This window comes from Chanodichthys erythropterus, chromosome 5 (assembly GCF_024489055.1).
Source record: "Chanodichthys erythropterus isolate Z2021 chromosome 5, ASM2448905v1, whole genome shotgun sequence".
Lineage (NCBI taxonomy): Eukaryota > Metazoa > Chordata > Actinopteri > Cypriniformes > Xenocyprididae > Chanodichthys > Chanodichthys erythropterus.
Window position 1 is genome coordinate 32,953,253 of NC_090225.1, and position 16,306 is coordinate 32,969,558.

At 39.2% G+C, this 16,306-nt stretch overlaps 1 protein-coding gene across 5 annotated transcripts; it reads left to right on the forward strand.

The window, feature by feature from the left end:
* Positions 1 to 201: 201 nt before the first annotated feature.
* Positions 202 to 16,306, forward strand: phf3 (PHD finger protein 3). Of its 5 annotated transcripts, none has more exons than XM_067386958.1 (16): positions 202 to 308; positions 1,517 to 1,782; positions 1,863 to 1,982; positions 3,788 to 5,039; positions 7,352 to 7,595; positions 8,620 to 8,662; positions 9,439 to 9,559; positions 9,690 to 9,846; positions 9,969 to 10,085; positions 10,309 to 10,437; positions 10,540 to 10,678; positions 13,190 to 13,379; positions 13,514 to 13,661; positions 13,741 to 13,830; positions 13,919 to 14,114; positions 14,207 to 16,306. In XM_067386958.1, the coding sequence occupies exons 2-16, from the start codon at positions 1,542 to 1,544 to the stop codon at positions 15,817 to 15,819; spliced, it is 4,800 nt and encodes a 1,599-aa protein (XP_067243059.1). In that variant the 5' UTR covers positions 202 to 308; positions 1,517 to 1,541; the 3' UTR covers positions 15,820 to 16,306. The 5 variants fall into 5 exon arrangements, with proteins under 5 accessions (XP_067243059.1, XP_067243062.1, XP_067243061.1 ...); XM_067386956.1 differs by having other exon boundaries at positions 253 to 372; XM_067386959.1 differs by lacking the exon at positions 202 to 308 and adding an exon at positions 741 to 920.

Sequence of the window (16,306 nt, forward strand, 5' to 3'; positions counted from 1 at the left end):
CTTTAAAACCAACAAAAACATAATTAAAAAGAAAATAAATTCATTGCATTTCTTTGTTTGTCTTTCTGTAGCTAATATTTGTTTGTTTATATCTTTCATTTTCACGTATTAACTTTATTATTATTATAAAACACTGGGACTGACTAGAGCTAAACCACACTGCCCCCTGCCGGCAGATGCTGCACATCACCAGTTGTTTGCTGGCTCAGAGGGTCAACAGGAAGTACTACTTGTGTCCCACCGCAGTTCTCAAGCGGAAAAGGTTGTGGCATTAACGACAACAGCAACCCATATGGCGTCCCTACACCGTAAGCGATAATACTATTCCTTCTCCCATTATGCGCTGGCTCTTCGATCACAGTGACAAACGCGGTGAGTGTTTTATCTTGCATCCCGCGCGGAGTGGGCGTGCACGCTCTTCGTTCGTTCAGCGCGAGGCCTTCTTGCACGCGACGCAACTCCAGCTCGGGGCGAGTTTGTGCAAAAACCGCCTCGTTTGTGCCGCTAACTTTATATGCACGCTTAGGGTGCATATAAACTCTTGTTGTTGATAAAAGTGAGTTTAATTCATAGCGGAAAGCGCGCGAGGTACACGAAGACTGGTTGCTAAGGCCCCTGGTGCTCGCGGAAGCGTTTGGTGGTGTGTTTGTTTTGTGAGGCTTTTCAATGTCGTCCGTTGCTTAAACGACGAATGCATCTTGTGCACAAACTGAAGCTGCTCCTTAAAGCGGTCTTCTCTGTTTATAGAGGGCCGAACAGTGTGCGAGCTGTTCAAGGCCGCATGCGCTAGCTGTCTGTGCACGTGAGCCGATCTTTAGCCAAAATAAAAACACCAGTGGCTCTCACCAGTCTACTCTGAGTGCATGTTAAGAAGACTTTAACAGCTTTAAGACATGAAGCAAATAAAAGGGACTCTTGCAGTGAGTTTGATTATAAAGTGTTTGTATTCTATAATGCACTTTACCAGCATGACACCTGATGCCTTTGCTTACTGTTGTAATCTATTGACAAGTAGTTCTGTGGTTGTTATTACAAGCAGGGGAGAGCGGGGCTAGTTGTCACACTTTACTTTTTACTCCAGTGAATATTTCTGCCTGTACAAGCGCATACTTTAAGTGTACTCAAATATAGGTTAATTAAAGTTTGAATTATAATATAAACTTGTAATTTTATTACACAAATTTGAATGCAAGAAAACTAGGTTTAAATCAACATAAAACTACTGCTTACTAGTGCTTAGAGTAAACAAACATTTGTGCAACTGGACTTTGGACTTGTAGTTACTGAGATACAGCCCCTGTGACAACTAACCCTGGCCTATACATTTGTGTTAAGATTTGACTTGAATGCCAAACATGCCACATTTTATAAAGTAGGGGAAACTATGGGATTGTGCTTTTTTTTTTTTTTTTTGTAAGAGTACTGTGGGTCAACTTATTTGTCAAAATAGTATAACTTGGAAGGTTATGCAGTGATAAAGATACATTTATAATTCTTAACTGTTTAACTCTTCCAGAGCAAACCGTACAGTGCAGGCATTCATGGATATAGTTGGTGGTCCATTCAATCATCTGGTTCCCAGTGACCAGTTGGATGATTCCTTACTTCTCGGACAGAACCTGGAATGTGAAGCAAGTGATGAGTTTGAAACCGGTCAGGGTCACCCCGAAGATTCACTGAAGAACATGCTCAGTGACAAAGATCCCATGTTTGGATCTGCTAGTGCCCAGTTTCATCTTTTAGAAAATGAAGATGTCAATTTTAAGCTTGGTAGCTCAGCAGGTACAGTAGTTGTTTTTAAAGTCTGTGGTTTAATTTAGAAAAAAGTTTGGAATTAACTCCTTCGACCGTGTGTTTTGCAGATGCAGATCACGACATGACAGCAGCAGGTGTCAGTCAGAGTCAGTCTGATGGAGAACACAGTCAGTCCAGCTTCTCACGGGGCAGGAGACATGCAGGTCCTCTACAGAGACGACAAACAGGTACATGTAACATAAGGGGAAAAAAAGAGACATAACTGGGTGAATTTATTTGGATTGCTTTGAATCTGCTGAATCAGCTTGCAGTAAAAGTTCAGAATTAATCCTAAGTATGCTGGTTGTTCGCAACTATCCATATAGTTTTACTCTTGGTAAATAAAGTAATTAACAAAAGCTTTTTAAAAATTGCATTTAAAATTATTTTGCAATTTACTATGTAGTGATTTTTTTTTTTTTTTCAGTTTAAACGCGATTAATTCAGCATCCTTGTTTTTTTGTCATAATTTGGCAAGTGTTACATTATGTCAGGAGTGAGGAACATTGATACTGGAGGGCTATTGTCCTGCAGAGTTTAGCTACAACCCTAATTAAACACACCTGAAGCTAAGCAAGGTCTTGTTACAGGCAAGGTGAATTTTTTTTCTGGTTGGAGCTAAACTCTGCAGGACAATGGCCTTCCAGGATCAACGCCTGCATTATATGATCACTTTTATTCAGGCAAACCATTCAAGTGCTATAAGACAAACAAGAACACGCTGTGTGTGAATGTCATGCCTGTGTGACACAAACAAGTTTTGAGCAAAGAAAAACGTGCGCCAGTATCAAGTTCTCTTTCATGCTTGTAGAAACAGAATAGTGCCAAATTGCTCATTTTGTTGAGTGTCCTCATAATAGCAGTCTTAACGGAGTTAAATAACGTCTTAAATGAACTTAAAGAGTTGTGAGATAATGAGATTCACGTCAGATCCGCGTCGTGTTCGGCAGCGGCAGCTCTTAAAGCGACAGCAGTTACTGTGATGTCTATCATTAATGTTTAATCAAAGAATAAAGGTAACAGAAAATTTTAGCTTTAATAAGGGTGAATCTATATTTAATTTATAAATTATGCAGTGAAGACTGTAAAGTGTTTAACTATTAAATTTCTGTAGGATATTTCCTATCTGTTATATAAATATGGCATTTATATAATGGGTTTATGTGAAGACTGTTTTAAGTTCACTTAAATTATTTTTTCAAAGCCTAATAAATATCGAAATTGATAGCTTTCAGTTATGCTGTAATATTAAATATCTATAATGTTTAAAAAAATCAATTTGCTAGAGATATCAGTACCAGTATTAATATCAGTGATACTGGCCTTCATTCATAAAAAGACGCCATTAAACAAATAATTAAAATATACTGTCTTTAAGCTGTTCTACATTAATTTGGAGAATAATAGGGAAATTAGTACAATATTAACTCCAATGCTTTTAATCGTGAATAATCAATTAATTACAGAAAAAATGTGATTAATTAGTTCATTTAATTCATTTTTTTAATCGATTGACTATTATTTAATTCATTCTTACAATAACATAAATATTTAAATGTCTGTTTGTCAACTTGAAAAGATTTTTATTAATATATTTTTTTTGACTTTTTAAAATTAAATCTGTTTTAAATGGTTCTTTATAGGGGACTCTTCTGAAGTCTTTTAGCATCTTTTACTTAAGTGGAAAACCATTACAAGACCTATGTGGTGATACATGTAGAATAAATATTGCTTTTCACTGTATGCCACGAGTGACCAACCCCGCCCCCCCCCAAAAAAACAAAACAAATGTTTTTAATAAAAAATATTTATCCACCATCCTTTTGGCGTCTTTAGATATGTTGAAATATCTGCCATATTGGGATATAAGTAATGGCTGAGAGTTTATTGGGCTTAACGTATTCCTGAAACCAATATTTTGACTGCACTCTTTGTCTGCTCATCTGTTCTGTTTTGGTGCTACGAGTGTATTGAAACCATTTTTCTCTTTCAGCGAGCCGCGGTCGAGTCAAAGGCAGGCGCCCTGGTCCTGCACGAAAAGCAGCCGAGAGCAATGAACAGGAGTCAACATGTAGTGGAAACTCGGATGGAGATAAAAGCCTTGCTGAAAAAAGGGAAGCTCTGCTTAGCCGTCGTTTTGGAATCCATGAGGTTGACTCCTCAATGAATCCAGTTGTTGTGTTACGCCGATTAACTGTTACTGTAGGGGGCTATAAAATCGAACTGCTTCCTGGACCATCGCATGCATTTGGATCATTTAGCACGAGCGACCTTCAGTCTTTGGGCTTCCAAGAGGACGGCATCACTGCTGATGGCCTCGCACTTGATTTAGGACAAAATCAAGATGAAGTTGCACAAGAACTTGATAATTCCACACAAGAGGTTGTTGGGGAAGTGAGTGTTGGCAAGCCCGCTAGCGATGACATGCCTATGGATTTTGGGCCGTATGTGAACCCCAATGAAGTACAAGACACTAACAGCACCATGTCGCTCAAGCCCAGTATGAACAATGCCACACCTGGAGACACCAAAATAAATGACCAAATCAATACCCAAGAGCTAAGCGCACACAAAAAGGGGAACAAGAACGGCACAGCGGTTCAGCCTGCAGTCAAAAAGCTCCTGAAACACAAACAGGCTCTGTCTGCTGCCAAAAACAAGCCGTCTCATCTCACCAGGCCAGGGCTCTTACAGAAAGTATCCAGAGATCCCAGAGACAAAAAAATACATGCGAGCCAACCAGAGAGTCACAAGGGGAAGCCTGGTAAGGTGGGCTTGAAACGGCCAGGCGGGCCACTTGCTCCTAAATCAGCCTCAAAAATACAGAAACTTCAGGATGGACATCCTGCGCATCAAACCGCAAGTCCGGCTGTCCCGGTGTCCCCGACAATCAGTCGAAAACCATCGTCTGTTTCTGGCCCTGGTGTCAAGTCAGTGCAGTCTCCGCACCCTCTGAAAAAGCCACAAACTCCTCCCACTCCGGTAAACAAAACAAACCCACCTGTGACAAACAGCCAAGGGGATGAGGAGCAGGAGAAGGTCAAGATCAAGAAGGCGGAGAAGATCCAGCAAAGACACAAGAGCAGAAACTCAAGGAGTATCTCAATAGAGGAGCCGCAGCTGTTTATCCCTGATAATGCCCCTGTGGTGAAGAAGGAAGCCGAGGGTGAACCTCCTCCTGAAAGCGAGACTGTGTGGGACCCCAGCAAACACTGTGGATTATGCAAGAAACCTCACAACAACAGGTATGTTGAGTTTTATTTCTAAATTCATTCTCATGATCATAAATCAATAATTTTTTTTATATTGTTTTATTGATATTCAAGTGTGCTTGCTCATTTCTCCTATTTTTACATATAGATCTCCTTTGCCATCATCTAAAACTCAAAAGTTAACTTTAAGGTTAATCTTTAAAAATGCTAATAAAAATTAATAACCCTGTTAAATATAATCTCAAAATGAATATCCATTTTTCATACTGTATATTATAGGGGTGTAACAATATATTGCGTCACAATATATCACAATACAAAATTGTGACAATCTGTATGGTTCAGGCAAAATGAAAATTAGAGTTTTAGTCACAGTACCACACTAAACTACTATATATAATGTTGTATATAATATATAATGTAATTTATGGGTCCTGATAATGCCAAATGTCTTATGCTACCAGTTAAAAGTGTGGCCTAAATTATTTTTAATATCTAGTCAGTGACAAAGTGCAAACATATTCATCTAAAATAATTCTGTATTCTCAGCATCAGAATCATGAATATTTTTATTCTGGTGTCCCCATTGTGATGTGCATTGGGTTACCAGCACCAAGTCCAAGCTTTTTCATTTCCACCCCATATGTAATACCAAATGTAGCATTTTAATCAATAGTACATATTTTGTTAAACTTTTACCATACTTCTTGGAGTATCGCAAAATATTGTATCATGAGTTCAGTATCGTGATATGTATCAAATGATGACATGAGGGTATCGTTATACCTCTAGAATGTTAAACTGGTTGCAATATTTAAAGTGTCCATATGCTGTTTTAAAGGTTTCTAACTTTGTTTTGGAGGGTCTCCTACAAGGTCTCTTACAATAGGTTTACATGCAGCCAAGGTCAAAAAACACTTTAAATTTTCACATTGCACATCACCCCATTTCTTAAAGAGTCTGAAAATGGTTCGTTTTGAAGATTCAGTCTCTCTAAACCCCCCTTTTCCAGAGCCGCCTCTGCTCTGATTGGTCAGATGGCCCAGTCTGTTGTGATTGGTCTACCTCTTATAGCGCATATAAGAAATGTGAATGTTGAATGCCAATGTAATGGTTTCAGTTTTACCTAGGGCTGCATAATAAATCACAATTAACATGAAATTGAGCTTGAATCGATTAGGCTTAGTGTGATTATGAAATTGCAAAGGCTGTGATTTATTTATTTATTCATTTATTTTTAATGCACAGCTTGTCAGTGAAGCACAGCTCTGTGATCATTAGTAAATGCTGCTCCATCTAAAAAAAAAAGAAAAGCACAGCGAGCATCCGTCTGTGAGATGTTGTTTCTCACTTAGAATAAGGCACAACAACATATTATTTCATAGCCTTTATCACTGTATAGAATACTATGTCGATTAACATTGAAGTATAAATATAGTTTATTATCATGAAAATACTCGAAGGCTTGTAGAACTCAGTTAAACCATATATTGTCGTAGTCGTGCGTTTAATCAAAGTGTTTCAATCTTTTGTTTATTCAGCTACCGTGATAGTATGACGGCCATAGGGATTTGCTGGAATGACATGCGTTATATCCTACATCTGTGGGGCATATTTGGATTTTCTGCGCGAGAGCGCCCTCTGGCTTTCAGATGGAGCAGCATCTACTACTGATCACAGAGCCGTGCTTCGCTGAGAATAATTCCAGCGCGAGTCCTCATCCTTTCGCAGTGCATGCAAAGTGAATTCGCAATGCTGAATATCGACATATGGAGAAAACAAAAACCAAACTCTGTCAGGCCTCAGCTACAAACTACAGTGTTGGAGAGCAGGTCAGAGTAGACATTGTTCACGGGCCAGCCAATGAAGACAATAGGCTGGCATTATGCACATTTGTTACAAACCTAATAGGTCCATGCATGAAGTAGGACTGGAATGACGGACGACTCGTTTCAGCAGTTCAGAATCGATTCTTTCTTTTAGGAGACAATAACTTTGTCGTGCACTTTGATCTTTAAAACTTTGCAGATCTTTCACATTCACAAACGGCTATATTACACACCGCATGAAAGGCAATATTCAAAAAAAGCATAATAGGGGCAATTTAAAACAATTGATTTTGGTGTTGTATACATTTAGATAAAATATAGAGTTAATATCAGAAAATAACAATTATTGGCTTATCAGTATTGGACAAAATTTTAATATAAATGCATGCCTCTTTGAAATTTAAATGATAAATTGGTAGTAAGAGAAAAGCCTCACTTTAGATCTGTGTGTATTTGCTCAAAGTGATGGGCTGCAGACAGACCTGTGAGTTTCATCAACTCTGTCTGTTTGAATAGGTTCATGGTGGGCTGCGGCCGCTGTGATGACTGGTTTCATGGGGATTGTGTGGGTCTGGATCTGGCTAAAGTTCAGCAGATGGAAAAGGAGGACCAGGAGTATGTGTGCTTAAAGTGCTGTGCTGAAGAGGACGGGAAAACCGGTGCCCAGGCCACAGAGCAGTCAGACGATAAGTTATCTGCTAAACAAAAACAGAGACCCCAGCAGTCGGTCACCGCAGGTGGAATACGACCCTTCCGAAAAGTAAGCAAACAAGTCATCCAGTACTAGACTGCAAAGCATTATGATTACATGTGTAGTTAATAAAATGTATGCATTTGTCATCATAAAAATCAAGAGTTGTAGGAAGTACTTATGAAGTAAGTAGCTTTAAGTTTTTTTTTATTTTTACTTATAAAGCCTAATGTAATTGACATGCATGAAAGTATAGACCAGGGGTGGTGAATACTGTTCCTGCAGTGTTCAGCTCCAACCCTGATAAAAACTCACCTGCCTGTTGCTTTCTAGTAACCCTTCAGACCTTGATTAGCTTTGTTCAGGTGTGTTTGATTAGGGTTAAAGCAAAACTCTGCAGGACTGTGGCTCTCCAGGACCGACGTTCACCACACCTGGTATAGACATTAATGTATAATTACTCTTCCCTTTTAACCGTATAAGAACTTGTGAATTTGTGCCTGAAACAGTCGTCAAATTAACAATATTGTGTAATTGCCTCAAATCAGATAAACCAAAGGGAATTAAAGGAATTGAGTTTGTGCTAATGGAAACTCTGGCACAAAAAAATCTTAACATAAACATAATTGGACCTCAAGGGGAAAAAATTAACAAAAATGTATGATGTGACCCCTTTAATTAGAAGAAACATAGAATTTGATTTGTCCAATATCAATCTAGAGAAAAAACAAGTTGTTCTTTGGATCATTTAAATATTTGATGGTTGCTTGTGGCAGATTTACAAAGTCATATTTTGTTCTGTCCTTTCTGATTTAGCTTTTGATTTGTGTGGTAGCCACCTGCTTTCTTTAAAAGGGTTTGTATATCTGCCTCTCTATATTTTTTTACACGTGGGTGTAAAGGGGTTAGTTAGCTTTTCACTCATTGTAGGTGAACGGTTCCTCACAGGTGTGTTCACATGGACAGGTGTGTTACACACTCATGTACAAATCTGCAAGTACTACTGATATGGCCACTTAAATTTGTATTTCTCATATGGCATTGTACAGTATTGTAGTATTTTTTTTTTTTTAACTATTTTTGTGTTATGTAGGACATGGGAGAAAGACGACCCTCAGAAGATTCAATGCCAAGGGGTATGGATATTTTCACCAGTAATTTTTATACACCCTTAAAAAAAAAAAAAAAAGCTATTAAAGGATTACTCCACTTTCAAAATAAAATTCTGATAATTTACTTACCCCCATGACATCCAAGATGTTTGTCTTTCTTTCTTCAGTCGAAAAGAAATTAAGGTTTTTGATGAAAACATTCCAGGATTATTCTCCTTATAGTGGACTTCAACGGACTTCAGACAGATGGTCAAAATTACAGTTTCAGTGCAGCTTCAAAGGGCTCTATGCGATCCCAGACGAGGAATAAGGGTCTTATCTAGAGAAACGATCAGTCATTTTCTAAAAAAAAAAAAATTATATAAGTTTTAACCATAATTGCTCATCTTGAACTAGCCCTCTTCTTCTCTATTAGAATTCCGGCAGTTTAGACGCTTCTACACTTGTATTACTGCCCTCCACAGGTCAAAGTTTGAACTAATTGTTATATACTTGCACTAGCTTATTGAATATAAAAGTTAGTTCAAACTTTGACCTGTGGAGGGCAGTAATACACTTAGCAGTGTAATTCTAATAGAGAATAAGAAGAGAAAACCTTAATTTATTTTCGACTGAAAAAAGACAAACATCTTGGATGACATGGGGGTGAGTAAATTATCAGAATTTTATTTGAAAGTGAACTAATCCTTTAATGTTAGTTTTTAAAAATATTTTTAAATGAATAATTATCAATTTTAAAGTATCATTATTAATTGTAAATTATTATTACCAATAATAATTTTGAGATGAAATTTTTACAGGACCAAATGTGAAGCATGAGGCAAAGAAAGTTAAAATATCTCATGTAAGCTCAAAGAAACCATCCACTGGACAAATCAGGCGAAGTGTTCGGGACTCACTGGAGGAGATTCTCTTGAAACGGTATGTGAATGTGATTTTTGGTAGATTGCCATTAAAGTCAGTCAATAGCTTTTCCTTTTAACTGTCTACCCCTTGTTTATATTAGGTGTGTAATGTTAAGTTGTTCCAACTTTATCCTCTCATCTTATAGACTGAAGGAGTCTGACTTAAAGATTTCATTGGACAAGCCTGCTGAGTTGGCCAGAAGGACAGAGAAGGAGCTTTTTGCTCTCTTTCAGGGTGTTGACAGCAAATACAAAAATAAATACAGAAGTTTGACTTTCAACCTGAAAGATGCAAAAAATAATGTAAGTTTTTTTTTTTTTTTTTTTTTTGTGCAACCTATTTTCACTGAAAGTATTTCTAGGAAAAGCAAGCATTTCTAGCAAAATCTAATGCTGTGTTAATGAAAAGAAATGTTCTTTTGCAGGTGTTATTCAAGCGAGTACTCAAGGGAGAAATTTCCCCTGCTGATTTGGTGCGTATGACTGCAGAAGAGCTGGCCTCTAAGGAACTGGCTGCTTGGAGACAAAGAGAGAATCGACATGTTAGTAAAACATTATAGCTCTGTTGCTTTTCCAGAATATCACAATTTAAGTTTTGGTAGACCGCATAAAATGGCATTTGCAAAGCGTTTAACTTTCTGGCTGAAGTGAACTATGCAGAGTATTTTCAGCAGGATATATTTGTCCATCAGAAAAGTCATTTAATTGGCAGATTTTTATGTTGATTTATATTGATTGTTGACTTATAGATCTTTCTGTTGGCAGACAATTGAAATGATCGAGAAAGAACAGAGAGAAGTAGAGAGACGCCCCATTACTAAAATCACCCATAAAGGGGAAATTGAAATTGAGAATCAGGAGCCTGCCAAGGCACCAGAGGCCATAGAGGCTGAGGTGAGATTTGGGGCATTTTATGCTCCATTCTTAGCAGCTTTGTTATATTTTCCAAGAAGGAAAAAGAAAATTGCCTTCTAAATTTTCCTGCCACATCTTCAGCCAGAGCCTGTGCCGAAAGCTGCGGAAGTGCCTGAAGAAAAACCACCTGAGACTAAAGCTGACAGTCCCAAGAAATCTATAGATACCACCAACTTGCACAAGTCTCATCTATTTGACCTCAACTGCAAAATCTGCACAGGTAAAACCATTACATTAAAGTTCTTGCATTAAACTTAAATTAAACTTACATTTAAAGTTCTTGTGAAGAAGAAGGGGCAAAAAATTCTCTACGTTCACACTGCAGGCTGAAACGACCCAATTCCGATTTTTTTTGCCCCATGCGACCTGTATCTGATCTTTTCATGACAGTCTGAACGACACAGATCCGATCTTTTCAAATGTGACCCAGGCCACTTGGGTATGTGGTTCTGAATCCGATACGTATCCGATCTTTTGAAATGCGACCTCCGTCTGAACGGCCAGGCCACATGTATCCGACCCGTACGTCATTGATACGCTACAAATGTCATAATTGTGCGTTGAAGTAGGCGGGAACGAGAAGATAAACAACAACCATGGCGGACGATGCTGCTGAGACCAGTCAATGGAAGGGAAGCGAGGTCACAGATTTAATTAATATTTGGGGTGACAGCTCTATTCAGGCCAAACTCGAGGGCTCTTATCGGAACCGGGCGGTTTACGATAACATTTCCAGCGGAATGGCCGAGCGTGGTTACAGACGATCCTGGCTCCAATGTCAGCGAAAAATAAAAAGCCTCTGAGCCAAATACAAGGAGGTTAAAGACTGGAACAAACAAAGTGGCCGTCTACTTCCGCAAACAACGAGTGACGTCGTTGACCGTTGCATACTCTTCTGCGCATGCGGGTCACTTCTGGGTCATTTCACGTTCACACAGGAGATCAAAAAAGGTCGCATTTAATTGAAAATGTGAACGGCCTTGCAAAAAAAATCTAATTTTTTCAAAAAATCGGAATTGAGCATTAAGCCCTACAGTGTGAACGTAGCCTTTGGTGTACTTTTAGCTTTTTTGCATTAAAAAAAAAAAGTCTGATAAATTGTGTCTATTAAGAAATTACATGTAAAATTAACAAGTGTTTGTGTCTTTTAACATGCACAGTCTTAATTGTTGAAGTACATAAAAGATTAGTTCATTTTCAAATGAAAATTACCCCAAGCTTTATTCACCCTCAAGCCATTCTAGGTGTATATGACTTTTTTTTTTATTTCTGATGAACACAGAGTTATATTAATAAATATCCTGATGCATCCAAACTTTATAATGGTTTGAAGTTCAAGAAAGTGCATCCATCCATCATAAATGTACTCCGCACGGCTCCGGGGGGGTTAATAAAGGCCTTATGAAGCAAAGTGATGTGTTTGTGTGAGAAAAATATCCATATTTAACATGTTATAACGTAAAATAAATAGCTTCCGAACTAAGCTGCCTTACGGATTCTACTTGCGTCTAAAGCGTAACTTGCACTACGCCATGACGCACTACACAACGTCCTATGTTATGTTGTGTAAGTTACGCTTTAGACGCAAGTAGAATCCGTATGGCAGTTTGGCTGGAAGCTAGGATGGCTTGAGGGTGAGTAAATGGTAGGGATGCACCGAAATGAAAGTTCTTGGCCAAAACCGAAAAAGAGGAAACCAAGGCCGAAAACCGAAACACTGAAAGAAATTATGCCAATTATTAATACCACTGCATTTATGTTAATGACTGTGTACTAACTTTACTAAAATCAAGGCATTGCATAAATTAATATTAAAGTTTCAAAGAATAAATCAATAAAAATGTTATGCAAATATTTATTTAGCACATTGCAAAGTATAAAATTAAATGTTTAACTTGACCCCACTCATGTGTACATTAAATAATAATGTCCTGTACATTATTATTTAACGTACACATGAGTGGGGTCAAGTTAAACATTTTAGTAAATATTTCTTGCAGGATTTCACTGAACATATCAGACAACGAGGGTGGATGCCCCTCATCTGGTGCAGAGAGACAAGTTTTTTTTTTCTGCGCTCCGATCTCCTTCTCCTGCGCTGGGCGCTGCTCCCTGCTCAGTCTGTCTCCACACGGGTTCTCCGCATCCATCGCGGCCTGGATCATTTCTCGTGCGCGCTGCTTTATTTCCGCATCAAAGTAATGGTCTTTATAACGCGTATCAAGTACAGTCGCGATGAAGTACAGAGGATCCGAATAGATCTCAGTGAAACGTGTGCTGACCGACTCTAAGAGTGTACTTTTCATTGTTTTCACTCCGTGGTCCGTCTCAACCATTTAGCTTAGGAGACGCTTTAGTGCTGCGATTAAAGGAATAACGTCCGCTACAGATTCATCAGAGGAGCTGATCTTGCGGTTTCTGTTTGCGTCATCACAACATTTCGGCCGTATTGTTTCGGTGATAAATCTTTCGGCCGAAAACCGAAAATGCACTTTTGGGCCATTTTCGGTGGCCGAATATTCGGTGCATCCCTAGTAAATGGTGTAATTTTCTTGTTGAAGTGAACTAATCCTTAAAACGTTGTTCAAAATAAACTTCTTAACTCAAAGTTGCAAATGTCTTCAGAATTATTAGTTATTAGTATTTTTAAGTTACATAATGTTTTAATAATACAGTGAACTTCAAGTTCTTGAAGTGATTCTTTAAACGTTTTTTGGATGTTTCTGTGAAGGTCGCATGGCTCCACCTACAGAGGAAGCCACTACAAAGGTGGTAAAGGTGGCTACAACAGTTGTGAGGAGGCAGTCTAGTGCGACAGACGAATCTCAGCACTCCTCAACAACACCAACATCAGCACTGATGGATGATCTGTCTTTAAGAGCCATGGAAGAAGGCCTTCTCAACTTTTTGCCTGAATCCAGGTAAGAGTTCTGATTTATGTATTTTATGTAGATCTGATGTAAGCAAATGACTTTCAAGCAATCCCATGTTTAGAAAACAAGACTTCAAATGACATTTAGAAAATTGTTGCTTTTTGATTTATTTACATTAATAGGTCAGATGGTCTGAGTAGCAAAGAAGATACAGCTACTTTCCTCAGCAACTTGGAGAGTCTGTGGGGCGGCTTTGTTGATATGCCAGCTGTGGCGAGGTTTCTAACAAAAGCTTATCCTGTCTCTGGAATACTGGACCACCTAACACAGGTAAGTGACATTTTGAAATGCATCCTCAATATGCGAGTTTTTTTTAATTGTTGTATTTGAAGCATATCAAAATTTGCAGGATTTGCCGGACAACATCCAAGTAGGTGGACGAATTTCCCCTCAAATAGTCTGGGACTATGTTGAGAAAATTCGTGCTTCTGGCACAAAGGTGGGGATGATTTATCCTTTGATTTGTCATATCCTGCATTTGACCGTTTGAATGAGCTATTTGTGACTTTTAAATGTTTATTCCCCAGGAAATTTGTGTTATTCGCTTCACCCCCGACACAGAAGAAGATGAGATCTCATACACTTTGTTGTACGCTTATTTTAGCAGCCGTAGAAGATACGGCGTTGTTGCCAACAACCGCAAACAAGTTAAAGACATGTATCTCATTCCTCTCGGCTCCACAGAAAAAATTCCTCACCAGATTGTTCCGTTTGATGGTCCAGGTAAGACTTTCTTTGCAGGTTCATTTGTAGGATCTGTATAATTATTTTTGCAACAGAATCTTTGATATTAATCAAAATGATCCACATTGTAGGACTGGAGACCAATCGCCCGAATGTTCTTCTTGGATTGGTCATCCGCCAGAGACTGAAAAGGGACTTCGGGGTAATCCTGCCAAGCGATGTCAGTGAAGCTCCAAGTTTCTTGGCAGAAAGCAAATCTCAGGTCGACTTCACACAGAAAGCTCCTGTGGCTCAAGATGTGGAGAGAAGTTTTAACAGTGGTCCTGGGAGCACGCGGAAAAAAGACACTGCAGACTTAATTAAGTCAGTCGTTGAAGAACCAATATTGGATACGGAGACAGAAGAGAATGTTTCTTTGCGCTTTCTTCCCGGTGTGCTAAAGTTGCCCGGAAACTCTGAATCATCCTCAAGCGACAAAGTGAAGAGTGACTCTACAACACCAGAGTCCAAAACTCCAACAGTCGACAATGAAAATCATGCAGCAATCCATCCTAAACCTACAGCCGGTGCTCCTCGACTTGACCGCTTCGTTATCAAGAAAAAAGACTCCAAAGCTGTTAAAACAGAACAGGTGCCATCCAGCTTGAGCCTGGAGACCAGCTCAGAAAAGAAAGAGAGTGGAGTTGTACTTTCTCTGAGTGACAAACCTGCAGATGTTTCAACAGAGAGTTTCCTTTCCTCTCTCGGAACCGCTAAACCCAAAGAGGAGACCGAGTCTGGCAGCACAGTTGCACCAGCTACTCAAGAAACAAGCGAAACCACTTCATTGGCTGTATCGACAGATTCTGTTACTGACGCTTCTTGCTCTGTCCCCAAAAATGAAACCGTATCAAGTCCCACCAAGGCTTTAAAAACATCTCCTCTTGGTATTTTAAAGAGAGTGTCTTCATCAGCTGAACCTACGGAGTTAAAACCGCAACAGCCGGAAAGTAATTCAGAAAAGTCTCAGCAGAAAGTTACTCAGCAACCATCTGCACAACCCTCTGAAGAGTGCAAAGCCATAGAGGACATCCAAGCCATCACCACAATCTCATCCATTGGGAAGAACGAAGGTCTCAAGCAGCCTAGGACCTCTTTTAACCCTAAAGTTTACAGTCCACCCATTTTTCATTCATATCATCCCGGTCCACCCGATCCCCAATTTTACCCTCCTCCAGCCAATCCTGCACCTTTCTTACCCCTTCATCCACAGGTTCCTCCACCTTTCCCATTTCCTCCTGGTCCGCCACCTCCTCAGATGTTCCCTCAAAGCGATCCTCGCATGCTCACTCCACCTTGGTCTCAAACCGTCCCCCCCCAAACTATTCCTGCACCTTCTCTGACCTACGAGTCCAGCTTACCAACCTCTTCGCCCCTCAGCAAAGACGACAAGAGTTCGGAGAAGTCTTACAGCGACCTGGGCGACAAGCCGTCCAGGCGCTCCGAAGATGCCTATAGGAAGGACAGTAGAGATAGAGACCACTATGACAGACACCATCACAAAAGTAAGCACTACGACAGGGATCGAGAAAAGCACAGGGAAAGAAGTCACAGTCATAAAGAGCGCCGTTCGAAAGAGGACCGGTACGAGAAACCGAGAGAACGCCACCACAGCAGCAGCAGCCATTACCGGGACAGAGATAAACACAGGCGGGACTCTGATTATGAGAAACACAGGAGGGACTCGAGAGACAGGCGTTCGTGATCTTGGCTTAAAACCGCTCCACCTTCCTTAAATCTGTAACATGGTAGAAGAAAACTATTTATAAAGTTGCAAAATGATTTTTGTATGAAAAGCAGCTAGTACCATTTCTTTTCAAAATCTTAAAAGATATTTGTTTGTTTTTAAATGTAAATTTTCCCTACGTGGCTATTCAAGTATCCACTAACATTGTCTTCACAAGCAGCTGGTTGTCAAGGAAATGAAACTACTGTTGTACGCAAAGTGCCATGAGACACAACATCTCATGGTTGATGAGAACAGCTTCTTTTGCTTCACTTTTTATTTTTCAGTTTTAATTTTTCTAAATTTGGCTTCTTAAGTATTTTCTATGTTTCAGGTGACAAGTATTTCTTTGTACATTTTGCCTTGTCACACAACAGAAATGTGCATATTCAGCACATTGTGTTTATGTACAGTTCATAATAAAATGTTTTTATTGTTAGTAAAGCGACTGAAATGGAAGTCTTTG